The following is a 22,039-nucleotide window of genomic DNA, read 5'->3' on the forward strand; positions in this document are numbered from 1 at the left end:
CCTCAATACTTTTGTGATTAACACGAATCTTTTATCAATTATCCCAATGGGACGAGTTTCCTTGATGAGCTGGAGTAACCAAGAGGAAGTATCACCACTTAAGGCAGTCTTTTAGCAGTGAGAAGTGTCTGTATAGCACAGGAATGATGCAGAAGAGAAAAGAATTTTCCTTTAAAGAGTGAGGGGAAATACTTTACCCTATTGTACTGCTCAGGCAGACTTTCCCATCTTCTTTTTTTTCAAACACCAGCTTTCAAAACAGAAGCTATTTCACTGTGTTTCCCCATCATCAAAACCCTTTGAAAATCATTAGGGAAACTTATGCTTCATGAAAAGAGAAAACAGGGATCAGTATTTTTTTTCTGGAGTATTCATTTGCCTTTTACTTTTGAGCTCTGAACTGTCCTTCCTGTTCTTTGTCCCACAGGCTTGAACAAATATTTAATGTCAGATGAGTAGCTGTGACGCAGGTCTGAAGCTAGAGGGGCTAAGATGTAGGAAAAACCTTCAGAATCTGACAGCAGAGGTCATCAACATCCTAGAGGCTACAGAGAGATGTGCTGGGGAGTGCTGTAGTTTTTTTATACACTGATTTTGGTGACAATTGTCTTCCATAAAGCTCCTGGCTTGTACAGATTCTCCTGTCCTACCCAACTCTGTGAGGTGATAAAGCGTCCTTAACAGGATTCATAATAGATGTGGAGTCAGAAAGGCCCAATGTTGGGGGACCAACATCTATTATGTGCACAGGAAATATTTCCTGATACTCTGCAAATTTTTCAAAGAGGAAAATAAATTTAAAAAATGCAGTTATGTTTTGATTTTTATTTCATCTAGTAATAAAGATAGAGAGCAGCATATTGAATGTTACAAATGGAACTAAAACATTATGACTCATATGTCCCATGACTGAACTGTCAGAACAAGATGTTTTGTATTTCTGGTTGAGTTAGCTACATGCTGATGATCTCACATCATTGCCATATTCAAGCTTTCACTGAAAGAAGAAATATGACAAGACCACTTAAGAGGCAAAATGACTTAGGGCACGTTGATCACTCATCAGTTTTCATCTTTTCTTTGTTGGCTATCTACAGATCTAGTGACCTAACCTGCTTTATTTATAGCCCCATCAGATCCCTGTAACTAATAATGCTTATTATTGACCCAGGAGACTCCTGAGCCAGACCTCCTTAATGCCAGGCCTGTGCAGTGCTGTTGGTCCTTGGTAGGTGCTGTGGATTTGTTCTAGTTCAGGTGATGCCCCCAGACACATTGTGACAGGGCTCTGGTGACTCCTCCCAGCTGAGATTTTGTGCTGGCACATTTTTGTGCCGTGCCTTGCCTGTGAGGAGCTGGTGCTCCAGGTGGTGAGCCACATGGCTCGTGCTGTGCATTGCAGCCATCCACTCCTGCTGCACAGAGCAGGTGTCTGGGCAGTTTCCCAGGAAAGGACTGGCTCTTTCTGAGGGCAGCCACCATTCCGTGGTGGGAGGGTTAAAGGTTTATCTCAGCATGTAATTTTCATCCAGTCCTCGGACACTGCAGCAGCAGGAGGAGGCAGTTCCAGCCCCAGGTGTTTGGAAACTGAAAGCCCTCAGCATCCAGCCTTTTGTTGCCAGCTCATTCGGAGAATCTGTGGCTTGACAATATGACATGAAGTTGTCACAGCACAGCAAAAGCATCCCTTTCCCTAAGATGTAGGAAATCCAGGTCAGCATGTCATGCTGCTGCTGCAGTACACAGGAGATGATGAAGTCTGAAAGACTGAAAGAGAACCTGACCTAGGACATGCTATGTTCTTGTGTCTCAGGCTGTGTTAGTTTTACACCCTTGTGTCATTCTCTAATGTTGTTTGCATGATGGAGAGCCTGTGAGTGAGAATCAATCAGGTTCTCACATTTACTAACCTAAGAAACTACAGCTGTTGCATGTTGTATTGTCACCAAATGGGACAAAAGAAACTTATCCAACACCAGTTTGATACAAATAAGCAGACACTTCTTTATTCAGGCACCAGGAACATGGGGAATAGCTCCTCTGAAAACATGTTCTACTTAAACAACCAAACCCACCCATTTTATATACTTTTTCTGCTGAATCATTGGTACATAAGTTCTTTTATGTACTCTGCGTACTATGCATGTTCTTAAATATAACCTTTGCATTGGTTGGTTCCAACTGTTAATAACTTCAGCAATATTCTTAGCCTAAAACAATCTGTCTATCCTAAGGTCTACTGATTAGAAGCCTTAATATTAAAATCAAGGTGAGAAGTGGAGTGGGTTTCCAAGCAGCATAACTGGTGGGTATGGAGGTCTCCATTGCTTCTTGACTGAAACATAAGGGTCCAGTAACTTCTTGGTGAGGTTTGTGAGGTTACATATTCCAGACACAAGACTCCGGATATTCCTATACCTTATACTTTGCAATTTTCTACTTGTAATCATAGTTAACTCTTTAATATTGTTTAATAGATTATTTGATTAACATATCAATAACATTTCCCCCCTTGGAAAATTTTGAAAATTATTTCAATGTTTTCATCCAAATCTTATTCACTACATGCTGGTGGGAGACTTGGAAGTGATTCCTTTGCATCTGGTTGTCTAGCTACTGCTACGATAATCATCCAATTCCCTGCAGTCTTATTGTTAATTTGCTTCTTTAAACAATAGTAGATCAACATAATTGCTAGGAACACTACTAACAAAATTGTGTTAATCAGTGATTTTACCCATGAGCTCAGATTCCATCCCAATCCACTAAAAATTGTAGCTATCCCATTTTCTTACATGTTTTGTTGAAGCTCATGAACATTTTCTTCTACCTTTTCTAATAAGTCCAGGTCATGCTCTACATCTTGTGCCGCATTTGGAATGTGCCTGCAGCAAGGATCAACTCCATCTTTTGAGTATCCACAAACCCCACAAGCTGCTGCTCTGCTCTCCCTGCCCACCACCTCCTCTTTGCAGTGCATGGGTGGCAAGGCAGGGACGTCAGGGGCTGCTTGCAGTGACACCTTGCATGTTTTGGCCGAAACACAGGAATTTATTAACACCTTTAAATTCCTTGACAGGAGTTGAAGGAGATGTCTTGTGTTTGCAAAGTGAACACATGATTCTCATTACAGGGCCAGGAAGGAAAAAAAGCAACTGTTTGTCCCTTCGTCATACAAAACCCTATCACGGTGTGGGGAAGAGGTCTCTTGTCTCAATGGGGAGCAAAAATAGGAATATTTTTCTATTAGGAAGGTTCTCGATGCCCTGATAGTTAATTGCTGGCCAGAAGAATAGAAGGATCAGTTTTAAAAGATCTTAATAGATTGAAACTCTGTTAAAATCCACCTTTTAAAATTTCCTTAACCTGTGATTTGTAATTTTGACAGGATTGTTGTTAAAAAGATCCATTTTATTCTGAAATTCTTAAAATAATGAAGGTAGAAAACATTTGATATCTGATTTCAGTAGATACAACCGATATTTAACAAGTTGTTATAACACAAAAATTAGTGGACACTTATTCAAATATCAGCATTAAGTTTTAATTTTCCTATAGTTATTTGTTTTTAAAAACAGCATCTAAGCCGTTGCAACGCCCTCATTATGATTTAGTAAGTTTTGAATTTGTATAAAGAAGAAACTTGCAAATTTATGCCTCACAAATTTATTACCAGTACTCCAGTTTTCCTGCAAACCAAATTATAATAAATTTCTAGTTTACATTTCTCAAATTATCATTGAAATGCTTAATGAACACAAGTCAGGACCACTTCTGGGACCATCATTTAAACTGTAAAATTTAATTCAAGTAAAAATTTCCTTTATGTATACTGGAAATGACAGTATTTCTCTATAGGCTCAATTTTTAAGACTCAAATTTAGTTTTCATATTTAATTTCAAGACCATTGTATTAAGAGTATGCACTACATTGTACAAAGTATTTCTGTCTCTTATATGTTACTGTTTAACCTGGACTCTCTCAACATTCTAAGTAAATTTTAGAAAACCTCCAGACACGCCCCTGAATCAAATATTTTCTAGGCACCTTTAGTTCCAAGAGGAATTTTTAACATTCCTTTGTTTTCATTTCTTTATTAGTTCCTTCTCTTATTTCAGCCGGTTTCCTCTGACCTGACCCTGTGCTGTCTCATAATTTTAAGTATTTTTCAGAGTTCCAAGGAAATTATCTGAGCTTCATTGAAATTGCCAGTGTTATGGTTTTTCCCAGGTATTACTACAGAAGTACTCCAGCAGCTTGTCATGTTCAAAGCATCTCGATCCTGAGGAAGAACTTCAGAGAGAACAAGCTGCTGAAGGGAGTTGATTTTTTTTTTCTTGCTCTGAAATTTTTCAGCGTAGCTTTTGTCCTTAGGAGTTTATTTTAAAAAAAATATGTCAGGGAGTTCTCTTCCAATTAGAATCTAGGCAGTGGCCAGGCCTTAATTCTACCTGGAAGGGAAATGGTCAATAAATCCAGGTGTTTTCTTCATCAAAATAATATTAGATTCATTTTGACTTGGCAATTTGACCCTATCAATATGACAGCTGAAGCTGATTATAGGGTGAATCCAGTGCTCATTATCCAGAGATGATCATCTAATTCCTCATTGAATCAAGGGTTGTCAGCTGTTTGCAGACTCTGCAGTAATGACATAGTGTTTTAAGGATTGATAATAACCTAATTTTATATATATATATATGCCTATCATTTAAAATCTTGTCGATTGTTGTATTTAAATCATCCCTGATTGAAAGTTTTTAGTTTTACTACATGTATCATTTGTATTGTTGTTCTTTTCATATTTGTAATGAAATTCCTGTGTGCTGTTTTTTAAAATCAACAAAAGGAGCGTTGGCACAGGCAACACCACAGATAAGATTGAGTCAAGTCTTGTATGTTCATAATTTTTTGAACAGTTCTTTTGCAGAACCTGAACTACCAATCTTCAGGTATTTTTCTGACAGCACACAGGCAAAATAAAAGGAAAATCCTTCAATTTGGATTCGAAACCCAGAAACAGGACAAATTGAAGGACCATTTCCTCTAATAACTTGGAGCAAAGAGTTTCTTTGTATTTTCACAGGTGGATTCCAGCAAAGAATGTGAAACCCTATCGAATGCAAGAAGACACTGATCATTCTATAAGTAAAAGCAGGCACAGTGATTTCAACCTGTACCTGACATCTTGTGTTTTGCCTGCAGAAGATTGTGAACTTTAGGTTTTTAAATGTGGAAATCAGTAGTATTGTAGAATTTTTTGTCAGGTGATGGTTTAAGAAAAATATGAGATTCAATTATATGTTATGCTTTTGCTTTGTTTGTTTTCAGTAGTACAAATTTGCTAGTCAGCCAACTTAAAGTAAATGTTTAAGTAACTTTAGGTAGTGTATTAAGTTTAAATACCATATGTCTGTCCAACATAACCCCAGAAAAACTCTTTTTCACTTGTTTAGCTAGTGTGCCAAATTTAATTATGCAGGGGAAAACCAAGCTTTAGTTTAGAATATTTCTCCTTATCATGCTGCATATAAAAATCAGGCCTTTTGGTGTAATCATACTTCTTTAGTTCAGTCTGCATGTAATGATATATTGTTTCAATCACCATGGGGATTGTTTTTCATTTGTAGAAACAGAGTTTGGCCTGCTATCCTTGTAGTTATATTGTTAATGCAAATCTGTGTGGGCTTTGCCATGGTAGCCACTTGAATGAAGCAGGTGAAGCTCTGCTTTGATAACCAGGTGAAAGGAGCAGGGCTGGCCAAGATCCTCCTGAAATAGTCAAGGGCAAGACTGGATTGGCCTCTGTGTTTGCCACCAAGAAGATCTTTGGCTCTGCTGCTGGATGCAGCCCAGTAGGCGTTAAGCCCACTGAGTTAAATTAAAAACCTTTAGAGAAATTAAAGTACATTAAGCCACACAGACACGAAATAAAGGTGTAAGCCTTAGTTTTAAGTAAGTAAAAATATGTTTTAAGTGCCTTAAAGAGCAAAAGCCTTAGAATTTAGTGTAAAAAACAAGCTTCAGTGAGAGCTGAAAAACAAAAACAAGCGTCAAAAACAAGTTTCAGTGAGACCTCAAAAACAGTTTTGGACATAATAAAAACATAGTAAGAATATTGTTTACGTTCTTCAGCTAGAACTGATAGACTATATGTGCAAGTTATGCATAAACTTTTGTATTATAAACTAGAATTCTAATAGGTTTAGAAGAAATGCTTCAGGTTTGTGTTTTTAGCTCATTGGGTAATTTGTAAATAAGAATCTGTGTATTAGAGTGAGAACTCTCTCACTCTCTCTTCCTCCACCATCATCATCATCACCACCACCACATGCAAGAAGAAGAGGAAGAAGAAGAAAAGAACAGAAGAAGAAGAAAGGCCAGGGAGCATCTACCTCTACTGAGGATTCTGTAGCAGGCTGCAGTATCTGCCTCTGCTCAGGACTCTGTACCAGGCTGTAGCTTCCACCCCTACCCAGGATTCTGTACCAGAGAACTGCTGCTCCTGCCTCTGCCCAGGACTTCATACCAGGGAGCTGCTTCTATTGGAGACTCTGTGCCAGGAAGCTTTTAGCATGGACTTTAACACTTGGGACTCTTAGCCTTTTGAGACTGAGGTACCTTTACAATAAACAACTTCACAGCAACCAACAATTGCTCTGCTCTTTTGAAGTTATAAAGCCATAACAATCCCAGCACCCATGTTCTTTGAACAGGAGCACATCTAAAGCCTTTCCATTTTATAAAGTCATCCTGGAGGTTGCTTGTAACTGCATGTTTAAATCCATAAATCCTTTCCTGGACAAATTTCCCAGCCTTTCTACATGTCCTGTGAGTTGATATGCATTTTTTTTCCTGTATATTACTAAAGGAGTCAATAAACACTCTAAGGCCCAACTAACTTTCACTTCAGATGAAGATTCATTCCATCATTCATCCATTTTTGACCTTCTCACCTATTCCAGTTGCAGATTTTCTACTGTTCCCCTGAAAGGAGCTTTCTTCCCAATTGGACATAAAGTTGGCATACCTAATGGTATTTTTTGCTTTACCATCTAAAGGTAAAGGAGTTGTTCAAGTCCCATCATTCACTGCTCATACTAAATGTCCAAGGCTCCTAATGGTAGCTCTACTGCAACTAAAAAAAAAGTTTCCCCTCCTATCAGTCAATTGGAGGTTATTTCTGAGGCCTCAAAACACCTTTGTTAACATACTTTAAAGCAGCAGTTAAAGGGGGAATAGCCTGTATTACCTACACCTATATTATCTGTAGTCCTTATCAACAGGACTACAGTTATATATCCTCTCACATTTCCACCATGACACTGGCTTTTGCTTTACTTGATGTCAGATTCCCCTTTCTTGCACAAATGACCAGTTTGCAAAAACTAAGCCATCCCAAGTAAAACGTCGAGGAGCCCTAATCATATACTGAAATTGAGAAAGTATTGTCATAGACCAAATGGAGTCCCAGTATGCCTCCTTTACTTTTGTTTGATTAGTTTTGCCACGTGTCCGTTCCATAAACATTTGGCTCATCATTTTTCTTTATTTGTTCATCATAAGAACACTATCCTACTGTCTGAAGTCTACCTATTTTGGTGAAAATATAATTTAGAAATTTGTCACAATCAGCTCTATTCCCTGGAGACTTCCGTTGTTTCCTAATTTTCTCTACCTGCTCCTTCCATCCAAATACAGGTTTCTGTTCACAACATGTGGTTTCATTTTTACTTCAATAGTCAAATTAATTGTTAAAATTCCCCATGGAATGGACTCACCTACTGCTCTTGGTATTGGTAAACAAGCAGTAAGCTGTGATATATTCTGCAAATTGACAAACTCCTTGATTAATCCTAACCTCAAATTCTCATCTGGAGTTTTTCTCAGGACGAGGATTAATTGCTCTATTTCTGTTTGACTTTTAATTCTCATTTTGCCTTTCTTCTTGATATGGGTGAGTGCACCTCTTTCTGAATGATTGAGTTGGCAAATTAAATTTCCTTGGTCTCTTTCCAGTTCTCAAAAACATCACTGCTTTGGAGTTTGGTATTCCCTACAAACCAGTTCTTATTTTGGACTTCGCAACATTATGTCATATCTTTGGCCTCTTTGTTCCTTATTTTCAATGGGTTGGCAACAAAAATCACCTTCACTCAACCAATGATGATACTGTCTGCAATCCTTCAGGATGATAAGGTGTGCCACTGTGCCATTTATCTAGGCATTTAATTTTAAAAACAATTATTTTCTTACTCTTTTTCCCATTTCATTTAATTTTCAATTTTCCAGGATTAAAGTTTGGAACCTGAGTAAAATCACACTTCAATTTCAATGACACTCCATCTCTAATTGATATTTCTCATTGCTCAGTTTTTACCTTGCCCCAGGCTCCCACTAACATTAGTTTCTAAATTTTTGTCGAAATGATGACTAAAACCCCACTGAACTGGATTTTCTGCAGAGATTTGCGTTGGCAATATATTATAGAAGTTGCACTCTATAATCTGCACTAACTTTAAAACTAGATTCCCCTTCCCAAAAATTAAAATATAGTTCATATTATTATTGTTATTATTATCATAAATACGCAATTATTTATCATCTTCATATGAATCCAATAAATAGTATCCCCCTAGAAAATAATATTCCATAACTAAAACAATAGGATTTATATATATATAAACTCCATGGTGTTAGTCAGTCTTATCTCTGCTGAATTTAATGTGTGGTTGCTGGTTTTACCTGTGTGTGATGAACCCAGTGTTCAATTCCTTCCACCTTGAGTGCAGTGTAAGTTACCAGGAGAACTTGAGCTGGTCCCTTCCACTTCTCCTGGATTGGTCCAAAATTCCAGGTTCTGACTCACACCATATCTCCTGGTCAGAAAGGATGTACAGGCAAGCCTAGTCCTACTGATCTGTTGATAGCAATGCATCTTTTAAGACTTAAGTGTTAGTTTCAGTACTATTAAATATTAATTTCAGCAAAACCTTTGAGACTTCTCTTGTTGGTGTGACATGGGAAAGTTTCTGGCCATCCAAAAAAAGTATCTACCAGTACCAAAATATGCCAGACCCTATTTTGCCTGGACAATGCTGAGAAATTAATTTGCCAATAACATGCATGTAAATTCCTGTGTTTCAGTAACCCTGGAGTTGGCCTTCCTCCTTCCTTGGGATTATTTTACAAAAAAAATCACATATTTTTCAACAATGGATCTATTCATTTCTGTCGTCTTTCTGCTTACTATATTCCTTTATAAAGTAGTTACCAAATTCTCTATTTCCTAATGTGTTTCCTGATATTTTAGTTCTGTTATCTTAGCTCTCTTTTATATTAATTGTGGAGGTACAATTACCAGCCTACATGAATTTACTATGAAGGTAAACTTGCTGAGATTTTCTGTAGCTTCTTATGATAGGGCTAATTGGCTGTCCTGATTGCTATAATTTGGTTTTTGTTCCCAGACATTCAACTTTGTGCTAGGTATTAGTGCAAGGACACATTTTTCAGCAATCTCTTTAGCTGTTCTGTTAGTGATTTGATTCCCTGTATTAACTGGGGAGTCTCCAAACTGATGAGCTTTTCAAGGCCATCACGGCCACTTCTTTCAGCTTTTGCACACTCTGTAGCAGACTAATTTCTTCTTTGTATTTAATTGGTGCCTCCTATGCTGATAACAGTTCCCTTTTCTCCATGTGGTTTCATTTCATGATGTATTATTCCAAACTCATGTTTTAAATCAGTCCATATGTTTACTCTTTTTCCTTCAGCGATTTCTAGGACTCATTGTAAGGCCACTAATTCTGCTTTTTGTGCTGATGTGTTAAAAGGTAAAGCCTGGGTTTCTATTACCTGAGTCAAGGCTCCTAGTGCATAACCAGCTTCCTGTTTTCTGTTTTGTACCATGCTGCAGTGCAGGTCCAGTTCTGGGCCCGGGATGGGATTGCTATTGAGGTCAGGTATGCCAAATTCCACTTGTTCAGTGGTTATTTGTGTTAGGAAAATTAATTCAAGATGCCAGAGGTCCAAAAAGGAGGCAGAGGAGTCCTGTAACTTTATTCAAATAATGGTAGAGACCATGGAACATTTCCCGTGGGGTCTCTCGAATTGCTAGAGAGCACAGCCTCCTTTTTACCCTGATTTCCCAGTCTCATTTCCCTCTCTCTTTCCCCTTTGGCTGAGGTACTTGAGAGGTGCAGACTTCCCAGATTTCCTAATACAGATCCCCATCTAATGTGCAACACCCCCCCCCCCCCCCCCATGCCTTCTATTTCTCTGTATCTCTTTTCTTTTTCTCTCAGTCCAGGAATTTAGCACGACCTTGAATGAGTAACAGTGTATGTCAATTAGTGGAATTCCTCTGGAATTTATGGTTCCTCCCATTGCATCTTTCACCTATCAGTATCTGGCTTTATCTACAAGCAGGCCCACAGTTTGTTTGTAAAAACACCTCCCTCTCATTCCTTTCACTAGGCAGTCATGATCCAAAGATCTCTGGGCTTCTTCTGAAACCTGGAGAAACAAGGCTGGGTTTAAAGTAGTGGTTACCTTAAGCTCAGCATTGCCCTGCTCCAACAGAGCAGCCTGGTATTGCAGCATCCTGCTGGCAACATCCAGTGTCCTCCTTTCTGTTCCAAACTAGCTGTGCCCACGTGGGGCACACAGGAGCTTTTGTGCTTCTCTGCAGCTTCCACCTCTCCAGGTATCCACCTTTATTTCCATTGTCCAGTTGTTTGGACAGGATACTTTCATGACCCAATGCTGCACCAGTACCCCTAGTGCCAGGTGCATCCTTTGCTGCACAAATAACTCAAATGGCTTGATTTAAGTGTGAGAGTCCCAATGAAGGAGTTGGCATTAAGGTTCTTTTAGGGCTTCAAAGACCCTCTGACTCTCAGGAGTTTATACCAGGTATTTTTGGTGGAGGACTGTGCAAGGGTTTTGCCAGTACTCCATAACTAGCAATCCATGACTGACTGTACCTAAGAAGGCTTGTATTCCTTGGCTCTGGAGTCTGGCAAATGGTTTCTTTTCAGCTGCTTCTCAAGCTTCTTCTTCTTCTTCTTTTTTTTTTCTTAACTGCGAGATCTCAAAACTAAAATATATTACTGCTTCTCTGTATATTTGTGCCATTTTCTTTGACACTCAATATCTAAATAGTCCCCAGAAATTTAATAGACTTACACTAGCACTGAGGCACTTACTTTCAGTCTTGATTGCTGGTAAAATATCATCCATACATTGTAGTAAAGTTCTATCCAGATTTTCTTTTTCCAGCTTTCCAATTTTTTTCTTTTTTTCTTTTTTCTTTTTTTTTTTTATTGTGAGCACAATCCATGTCAGCTGCACTTTCCACCTGGTGTTTGGACTCCCCCACTCAAAAGCAAACAATTTCTAACTGTCTGTGTCAAGACATATTGCAGAAAAAGCCTCCTTAAGATTGAGCATCACAAACCATTTGTATTCCCCTTTCAGTGCTGTCAATAGTGTGTACAGACTGACTACTGCTAGATAAATATCAGGTAATTTTAATTAATAGCCCTTAAACCTTACACTAATCTGTAACTGGTAATATCAGTATGTTATATTCTAATTCACACTCTTTCAGTAACCCATATTCCAAAAATTTTTCAATAAGCTTCTCCAACTTTTTACTTGCCTTCCACTTAAGAGAATATAATTTTTGCTTTACCAGTTTGGCTTCAGATTTGAAAGCAATGCTTTCTGGTTTGCCCACCTTTGATCATCCAGGCATCTCAGTTCTCTATACCAATGGGGTTAATTCTCTACCTCCTCTGGGATTTCTTCCAGCTCTTTTTTTATTCCTGTAACATAAAAATCTTTGCCTCAACAGCTTTTGAGTCTGATATTTGAATTTATTTCTTCATCACAGGAAGTTATTTAATCATCCAACTTTCCCAATAAATCTCTTTCCAACAAGGGCATTGTTCATTCAGGCACACACACATTGGTGTGTCTCCCACTGTTTTCTTAACTTGAATGCTAATGTTTGTAAAAAACCAAGCCCGTTCACTTCCCTCCCTATTGCACCCACAATGCTTACAGGCTCCAAACTAACTTTTTCTCTACACATAATTAATACCAACTAAGTTGCTCCTATGCTGATTAAAATTAACTTTTTCCTTCCCCAACAGGGAGAATAACTGGTGAACAAGATGCTTCTTGACTGAAACAGAATGGTCCAGTAACTTCTTGGTGAGGTTTGTAAGGTTACACATTCCAAACATAGACTAGTGATATTTCTATACCTCATACTTTGCAATTTTCTACTTTTAATCATAGCTAACCCTTTAATATAATTTAATCGAGTATTTGATCAAAATATTCCTAACAATATGAGTGTGTGTCTGTCCACCAAGAACTCCCAAGGGTCACAGATAAAAGCCATGTTGTTTGTGGAGCTAGAGGTGACAAATGGCTTCTGGAAGAGAGATACAGACATTGCTCAGTGTCAGCCCATGACATACTGTGTAGATCTTTGGAGAAAGCTGTTTACAGGCACATTGTAGGGAAAAGAGATTTTGCAGTTTAGGAAAGTACTCATCCCATGTCTTGACTTCATCCCATGTCATAGACTTCGTGTCTGTTGCTGTCAGAGCAGAGTCACTGGAACGGATCATGTAAACGAACTCATTTTGCACATTATCCTGCAGGAAGATTTCCCATCAAATCTCTGCTGAGCCCATTAAAGCTGAGTGTCACCATCTTATCTTAAATGTGTAAGACACTTCAATCTACAGGATGCAAAGAGGCCCATTCCTTATTAATATAAGTTTTTCATTCCAAGTTAGGTGAGTTTATCACAACCTTGAAATTCATTAATTTCCACCATGAACTTCCATTTGTGCTCTGCTTTTTATGATAGAAGTGCATTCCTAGCAGACCTTATCTGGTAGTATTTATGATCCTTTCCAGCTTTCAGAAGGTTGCATTGCTGCCACAGATACTTACAATGCATTTACAAACAGACATGTCAAAATGAAGACACTGGCTGTGCATGCCTTTACTTCCTCTTCCAAGCCACACAAGATTTCCTGCTGGATTAGGGTGGCATACATTGCTTAGCCAACAGCCCACACCACTCCCTTTGTCCTTCCCAACTGGAGACAGGCGCTTTCTGAGGCAGCCAGCACTCAAGCCAAGAGACTTAGACAAGCTGGCAGCAACTGGCAACATCTGGCAGCAGCTTCAGCGTCAGTCCTGTAATCACTAGAGCTCCTTGTCCCTCAGAGGAGACTCAGCAATTTTCCTCAGGCATCTCATAAAAAGAGAAATGGAAGCTGAAATCCTCATAATGTCAACTTGTTGCATTTTGGGATATCCCAGGTAATGGGAAAAAACCCCAAGGCCAGTTCCTGGAAGGAGAAATAGCTCTGTAGCTGTTCTAGTCCAAGGCTGGCTCTGTGCATGCAGGCAGTGCTGAGTCTGAGCTAAGCTGCTCTCCTGGAGTGCTGCTGGCACACAGAGTGTGCCGTCACTCACCTTGAGGCAGAGCTGGATCCTTCATGGTCTCTGAGAAGTCACTTGGGTCCTGCTGCTGCCTGTTTCCCTGTGCTCTCGTCTGAGGAGCACACCTGCAGAGCCTCTGCAGTGCTCTAGGCACATCTAGTCTTTCCTAGGTTTGGCTTGGTGTCCCATGAAGGTATTTGAAATGTTTCCAGACCTGATGAGGCAGTGCTGTGCTCCAGCTGAGGAACCCAGCCAGACTCTGCACAGAGCCAGCTGAGCTCTCCACACGCACAGTGCAGTTAGTGCCCAAGCAGAACGCTGCTGAGGGGATGGTCACTGCAGCTACTCCTTAGTGTCTTCCTAGGATTGTGACTCTTGACAGGTTTGCCTTGGCCACCTTTTTAAAGGGGTTTAAGTCAGCTCACTGTTGCTGAGCTGCACTGTGCTGTTCCAGCATAGTGGTTAGGTGAACAGCAAGAACTGTTTGGGACTTGGGAGGTACTATCTTTCCTAAGTATTTCCACAGGAAATTCCTATAACAACACTCAAAAAGACCATAAAGACTTGCAATGGGAAGTTTTTTTACAAATCTCAAAATAAATGGATTTTGCCCCTTTGCACTCTTATCTGTATACTCATCCGTATCATAAAATATTCTGAGTTGGAGAGGACCCACAAGGATCAAATCAAAGTCTAATTCCAAGATGTGTGCATCTCAGTGTCCTGGCCAGGACCACTTATGTGCAAGAGAGATGGTGCAGGGTACATAGTGGTTCTCTGTAAGAAAGGCCTGACAAGACATGAGTTAAAGAACAGCTGTTTTAATAAAATAGAACAGGAAGAGGAGTAGAGACAGCAAGTAAATCTAAGAACCCCTTCAGACGCTGGGCACCCTGTGTTCAGGAAGCGTTGCTCAAAACCAGAGGGGAAGCCCTGCTTGAGTTTGGTAGGGAAGGTGATTAAGCTTTGCCGACCCTTTGTGGGTGAAGTCTCTCATGAGTGGTATTTGTGAGCACTTCATCTTTGACAAAGTGCTGACAGCATGGAAAGATCTGGCGACACACAAGGCAGAACCACCGTGCTTTCCACAGAGCCGAGCTCCAGGTGCTTCAGGGAAGGTGTGTACACTGCACCGAACAGCTGCGACCTACACAGAAGAATAAACCATGCTTTTCTGCCAAGGAACCATTATCATCCATTTGAAATGTAGAAGCAGACTCCAAAGAGATGGTTCAATCACTACACAGGTTTGTTTATTTTTTAACTGGGAACCTGTGTCAGGCCCCCCGCAGCTCAGATAAGGCGGGAGGAAAGAACAGAGAGCAGTCCTGGGGGCAGGCGAGTTTGGAGACGTCATTAAAGAGGCACCAACAGTGGTCAAGCAAAGAGTTCCTGTTTCCTGTCTCATCACGCCGTGCCAGCGGAGCCTGGGGGTGTGCTTTGTGTGTGGGCGGCCGCGGAGCCTCGTCTGCAGGGACAGAGAGCACGACAGCACTGGGAGAGGAGAAGCCATGCACCAGAGAGGGCTTAGAGGGTAAAAGGAATTGCTGACCAAAAAAAAAGAAGCACCCCAGCTCCAGCTGTGTTGTTGCTGCTGCTTCAGGCCGGGAGCATCGCTGGCTTTGCAGAACGCTTGGTGCCTGCGCAGTCTTGGGGGAGGGCGAGGGCAATGCCACCAGCAGCGGGACCTTTGTCCCCAGCGTGGCTGCGGTGGGCGAGGGGCTGCCCCGGGGCCTGAGCCTGCTGGGGAAGTTGCCCAGCGCTGTTTCGGAGGCTGTCCCGGCAGCCACAAGCCCCTGAGGACAGCGGGCTGTGGCACAGCGCAGGAGCCGTGCGGGATGCTGGGCACGGGCTCGGGCGGGAGAAGCTGGAATTGCTCTTCTCGCTCCGCAGCTTCGAGGCACCCAAAACTGCGTGTGCAGACCACGCAGGGGGAGGTTCTGTTGCAGAGCTTGGTGAAGAAGTGACTCGGTTGTGCAGAGCGTTACCAGGGGACCAAAAAAACCTGACAAATTTATGCTCATGTATTTTTAGGCATTATCGTTTTTGCTATTATTATCTTGCAATGAGCAGAGTTTTAAAGTTTCTAATAAAAGTGTTAGAGGAAAAAAGGTAAATTATTAAATATCTATAATGATGCAGTTTATTACACAGTTTTAATAAGAGTTTTTTATTCGTATTAGGAGCTATTTTTGTAATACTAGTACATTTTAAAATAATCTCACCGCATTCCTGTTCAAGTTACGGATGATGGGACCATACAGTAGGAAATACATAAATAACACGTTTTAAAACTTATTTTGTAATCAGTCAATACATCGTCAAGGTTTAATGCACATGTATGTGGCAGCTGCATATTAATAAAAAATAAAGCCTAGGAGACAGTTATGCTGGCTGTCATTCTTCTGCCATTTTCTGCCCTAAACATCCCTCTAAACATTTTGGGGTACAATCCGCCTTTCAAATTATTGGTCACACTTTACAGTGCGTTTCCCTGCAGCTCTCAAATTCTGAAAGTATTAAAAGTTCACCTCTATGACATCGATGAACCAAATTTAGAAAGAAAAATAATATTGTTTTCTTCTTCTTGATATCTCTGATTATTTGCTAACTATGAATTTTGTCTCAATAGCTATTATGTGATTTGGGGGTTTTTTTGAGTTATACTCTATGTGTATATGGGTACCATGTGTAACAATGCTGAATAGGAAGGACAGTTGGTGATAACTATAAAAATTTTTTTAAAAGAGTTTAAAAAAGAGGTGATTGCATGGATTTGGGCAATGTATCTGTAAACTCTTAATTTACTTTAAGTATTCTTTTATCTGACTTGAAGAGAAAGATGAACACTGTCTCGGTATATATTCTACAGTGTGTGAAGGTTTTATCACAGTTTTAAAATTTCTCATTTGTCCTTCTGGTAGTGTTGTTTAAATTTTCATTAATCTGCTGTTTAAAAATAGCAAGTTATAGATGTAGCAAATATTTATAAGAATGCAGACTTTTGATCATATTGCATTAAGTTGATTACTCCACAAATTTCACTCGGCTTAACACAGCCCTAAGGTGTTTGTATCTTGAAGATTAGAGTATTTCAGGATTGTTCTAAAGAAATAGCTTTATGTCCCTGAAAATATGCATAGGACCCATTGCAATGGCTGGTCCAGAGTGCAGTATTTTATGGGGTCAAAATACGGGCAAGGGGGTGCTTAAGACATGTTTAAGATTCGTAAGTTTTAACTTGTTTGTGAGTTATAATCAAATGAGAACATCTACAGATACCTTTGAACAAATCAGATCTCTGTAATCTGTCGTGACATTGCTTTCCAAAACCTTAGAGGTACCTTCTGTGAAAACTAGATTAACTGACTTGGCTTGAATATTGGGAGCTTAATGAATTTTTTTTTGTGAACTTCAACCAGTCACATATTTTACATGTTTACTGTGAACATACGATATATTATATATATGTTCCCTAAAAATTGAGTTTTACAGAAATTTAAGCTAATAGACATTAACTTCCAAATAACATAATATGAATAGAAAAAGTGCATCTCTTTTAACACCTCAAATGAGGAAGCATTAAAATTGAGTCTGTGCTTCAATTTTGTCTCTCCTAGTCTTTTTTTTTGACAACCTACTAAAGGAATTACATATAATAAAATAGTTATTCCTGTACCAGAATTAAACATTTGGTGACATTTACATTTGTTATTACATTTACATAAATTCGATAGAAAGTCTGATAAAGAAATCTGCATGTGTGGTTTCTTTGAATTATATAAATGGAGTTTACATGGAGAAGACAAAGAGACACGCTCTGTGGTTTATGAACTGGTTTGTGTGCATATGTACTTTAATGTGAAGGAGGCTGAGATGTGGCAGAAGGCAGGGTGAGAAGACAAAGCCTTCTGACTGACTTGGATAAATGAGTTGCTTTTTTACACAGGTGATAAGTCCTGCAGATAGAGAATATGCCACAGTTACTTTTTCTGCAGGATTTCATTTGTCCCTAGTTCAGACTGGGGAGCTGTGTGACTTTTTTAGTTTCTTTGTTTGTGTTTTTTATTGTGCTTTCTGTTTGTTGGTTTGGGTTTTTGTTTGTTGGCTTTTGTTACTAATGAGTACTAGTCTATAAAACAATTTACAGGCTTATTGCTTCTCTCTTCAGAATCTGATCAGTTGTCTACTAGATTTATTCTGAATTATTCTAATGTGGAAAAACATACATCCGAAGTGCATTCTCATATAAGTCTCTATATAAGGCAATTGTACAGAGGCCACAAAGTGCCTCTAGAGACTTCATTATTTATGTATTATGCATAATTACTGAGTGTAAAAGATATAATCAAGACTACTGGCAGTTTTTGTATAGGTTCTTAACTGACAATATTTAGAGGTCCTTTCTGAACTCGGAAAATATCCATCCTGAGAGTTGCATCTTTTTGCATAGAGCACTTCTTTCTTCTTCTCTCATATTGGATGGTGTTGACTGTGTTAATCCTTACGAGAGTACAAACAGCAAGAGAATCCAGTAAGGAGAAATATCAGCTTCATAGCGTATCAGTGCTTTTGTTTTCTTTCTTTTATTTTTTGTATTAGTTTTTGCAAAATTCACAACAGCTCCCTACATTGAAATAGGAACCTTGTAAAACTGTCATGACGCACAAAAAATTGTGGAGAGCTTTTAGAAATACTGCCACTGATGGGGAAGAGGACAGGTGTAGGGAGGGGGAGGAAGTGGAAGTTCTGCATGCAGCTGTTAATGAGGGGAGGATAAGTGGTTCAGGGTTTCATTCCTTTAGTTCCTTTACCCTGCCTGGTGCCTGCCTCTCCATTTTCCTTGTGTTGCTGTCTCGTGCTTTGCCCTTCTCAGTTCTCCTCCAATTTCCTCCACCGTCCCCCTTTTAATGTACTGGAGTACTACTGAAAACAAAGTTATGACCAGTTTCTCTTCTGTTTCAGCATGTATATATCTAGGAGGGTATTGAGACAGCAGTTTGATCCCCGCACATGTCCAAACGAGACATACCTGCTGTGCGAGCTGCAGTGGGGTGGGAGTGGCAGGTTTTGGATGCACTGGGTCAAAAATGACAATGCTGACAATTACCATGCGGAAGAGTACTTCCTGGAGCAAATCTTCGAGCCAAGAAGCTACAGTTTCTGTGACATCACCTGGTACCTGTCCTGGAGTCCCTGTGAGGACTGCTGTGCTATAATACAGGATTTCCTGGAGGAGGAGCACAATGTGAACATGCACATCCACGTAGCACGGCTCTACTACGAGCACGATCCCGGAAACCGCGCAGCCCTGAGGGAGCTTGCCAGCTTCCCGAGAGTAACCATTCAAGCCATGGATGTGGAAGGCAAGGATTCCCATGCTTTGTGGGACTGGGGAAGGGTGAGCTGGTGACTTTTGTATGGGCTTGCTTCTATGACGCCCCGTGTCCCACTCAGCTTCCTTGGGGGCATAACCATCTCCATGCAGTGAATGAGAGTCACATCCAAAAAAAAAAAAAAAAGTTTAAATAGTGTAGGAGAAGAGGGGCAGGACCCTTAGCAACCAGATCTGTATGAAAATTCTCCTTTATTTAGAGATACCATCCTTATGGCACTCCTGAGGGAATGGGAGACTGTCTCCCATTGTCTCTCTCCTCTCCCTTGTCCTAAGGGAATAAGTGCAGTTGCTGGGATAAGGCTGGCTGAAGAGCTGCTCTGCAGTTAAGGGAGGGAAAAAAATTGCCCCAAGTGAATGGCATTGGTTCCAAATACAGAGTGGACAGCATCCATCAGCTGACCTATCCATGGCCAAGCTGGCTCTGTGATATGGACACAAGGAAGAGCTTAAAAAGTCGTGTTCCGTGAGCTTCTCTGGTCTCTGAATAAACTCAGGCTAATTATCTTGCTTCTGTTTCTCCAGACTATATGTACTGCTGGGATACATTTTTACAAACAGACGGCTATTTTGATTTCACGGCGGGGAGCTTTCTGTCGGTGATAGAGAAGAATCGTCTAAAGCTGGAAGAGATCCTTATGGTCAGTACCCCCTGAGAGGCAGAGGGAATCACGTGAAATGATTTGCAGTCTAGGGCAACTGAGCTGTAAAGAGCAGGAAAGAAGCCCTTGTTCACATGTAGGTCTAGATGGACTTTAAAGAGTACTGCAGCAGGCTTTTGTAAAAGGTAATGTACTAAAATCATGGGAACTATCCTGTCTCACTGGGAGTGAGGCACTGCAGATATTTTCTCATCATATTGATGCCATCTTGGTTTTTGCCTTTTTTTCTTTTATATGTTCTCTGTATTCTTCGCACATATATTTGGAGCTCTGTAGCTTATTATTGTATTCTAGCTAGTTTGCTCAGTGCTTTTCCGTGTCCTTTCCCTAGGCAGGAAGACAAGACAAATTCCAGAGCTCCAAGCCCCAGAGGATACAAAGCACCTCTCCTATCTTGGTTCTTCCTGGGAACCAAGGTTGAGAACAAGGTCCCAAGGTCTTTGAGACACATTTTCATAAATAAATACAGCTAGTACCAAGTGGGGAGTTCCAGAGAAGGAGCTTAACTTTGGGGGAAATTGCATTACCATTTGTCCTCCTAATTGGTATTTTTTATCAATTATGCTAATTTCCTAAAACTAATCAAAACTATATTCACCCCACATGGGGAGGCTTTAGTGGACATTCTTCATAACTTCCCCTGGAGGCCTCCAAATAAAAATCTAGTTTTATATTACCTCCTATACTAAAATTATCTCAGGTTTCATTTTTAGGTTGAAAAAGGCAACAATATTCTGAAGGAAAAACTATGAGTGCAGTTTTTCTCCTTTGGGTTCCAGGGTGGGAAATTCCTTGATTTTTATCTGGAGCTCCAGTCTCATCTCAGAAGCCCTCCACCAGATTCCTTTTTAACCTGGATCTGAGCATGGGTTTCAGTTTGCCAAATGGTGCTACTCAGCCCTTTTCTCACAATGTCTGCAGTGATCTGACACCCCCAGTTACTGGGCCCCTGCATACTTCATTGAAGTCCCTTCTAAATTCCATTCAGTAATTCTGTGACTGATTGGAAGAATATAGTTTCTGTGAGATGAAAAAAGCTGTTCAAAACAGAATGTCTGTACCCTGCCAAAATTCACCTTTGTTTTTGTTTTGTGCCAGATGTCGTGAAAGACAGGAGAGAGAAGAGTGTGTTCAACATCAGTGCTGAAAGTTTGTGTCGCTGTGTCCCACAAGAGATTTTGCTTGGATGAATAAGTCCACATCCTTGGCTGGGAAGGACTATATTAAAAAAAAACACCTAGCAAAACTAATATAAGTGCTTCAGCATTTTGATTTCAATGTATTAGAATTTTCTGACAAATGCTATTTTTAGTGAATGAGAGTGAAAGAAATCTATGGCTGTGTGGGTCGTTGGTTATTTGGGAAATCCATTTTATATGGCATATGTGGAAAAGTAACATCTTGGGCTACTACAAGTAATAGACAGCTTCAGCTATGTCTGTTTCAAATCACAGCAAGTTCAAAATGCTATTGGAGGATCTAAATGTCATACTTCTTTCTTCCATTTCAGGATCTTCATTTATAGAATCAAAGAATATCTCAAGTTGAAAGGGATCCAAAAAGATCATCAAGTCCAACTCCCTTCTTTTCTCAGGACTTCCTAAAACTAAACAACATGTCTGAAATCATCATCCATGTTATAAACAGTTATGTAGTAGTTGACTTTCTCTATAATTCGTTTGTTTTAATTATAAAATTGTAATACTTTGTAGATAATTAGTGTAAGTCTCAAATTGCTTTTAAGTATGGTAAAATTTGTAATGGCTTGTGGGCAGCATAAAAGGGGAGACAAGGCTTTCACAAGATGTAAGTGGGCTTGTGAAAGGTGTATTTTAAGATATTATTATTATTGCAAAATATATATCCAAGATAGCATAAGTGAAGAGCAGAAGACCATAAAAGAAGAGTACCAAGCTTAAAATGGCATCAGAAGACCACCCTAGACTGCCAGCAACTACTGAACTGTGCGAATGCTGCAAAAACCTGAAGTAATATTGTAGTCAAGGAGCCCAAAATAAATCTGAAAAATCATCTGAGGGAGTAACACAATTGTAACAATATAAAAACCTGCAGACAGAAGAAGTGGGTGTGCCTGGCTGTGGCCACACACCCAGTGTACGCTGTAACTATGGCTTTATGATTATGCCTTGTAATCATTTATTAAAACTCTTAAAAATTTAAGAGGACTGGATTTCGTTTCTCACATCAGTGAAGAATTTATTCCTCATGTACAAGCTGAACATCCACTAATGCAGCTTGATTCCATTTATATCACTCCTATCACTGATCAGTGGTTTCAGGGTTACATAAATTTCAGGATTACCTGGTCCCAAGTGGAGAATCCAGCACTTGCTCTTGTAGTATTTCATACAATTGGTGACTGCTCAGCTCCTCATTATCCAGATCTCTCTGCAGGGCCTCTTTACCCTCAAGGCAATCCACAGATCCTCCTAGTTTAGTATCATTGGCTAAAAATAATTACTTGATTTTGGTTCCTACATTTGA

The 22,039-nt window shown here is 39.8% G+C and overlaps 1 protein-coding gene across 5 annotated transcripts; it reads left to right on the forward strand.

Moving 5' to 3' along the window:
• Positions 1-14,778: 14,778 nt before the first annotated feature.
• LOC106859835 (C->U-editing enzyme APOBEC-1-like) lies at positions 14,779-21,715 on the forward strand. Of its 5 annotated transcripts, none has more exons than XM_088159183.1 (4): positions 14,779-15,011; positions 18,443-18,843; positions 19,398-19,513; positions 20,633-21,715. In XM_088159183.1, exons 1-4 carry the CDS (start codon positions 14,989-14,991, stop codon positions 20,639-20,641), a joined length of 549 nt encoding a protein of 182 aa, XP_088015309.1. In that variant the 5' UTR covers positions 14,779-14,988; the 3' UTR covers positions 20,642-21,715. The 5 variants fall into 5 exon arrangements, with proteins under 5 accessions (XP_088015309.1, XP_014742839.2, XP_088015312.1 ...); XM_014887353.2 differs by having other exon boundaries at positions 21,045-21,715; XM_088159184.1 differs by having other exon boundaries at positions 14,801-15,011; positions 18,443-18,878.
• The last annotated feature ends 324 nt before the right edge of the window (positions 21,716-22,039 follow it).

This window comes from Sturnus vulgaris, chromosome 2 (genome assembly GCF_052056855.1).
Source record: "Sturnus vulgaris isolate bStuVul1 chromosome 2, bStuVul1.hap1, whole genome shotgun sequence".
Lineage (NCBI taxonomy): Eukaryota > Metazoa > Chordata > Aves > Passeriformes > Sturnidae > Sturnus > Sturnus vulgaris.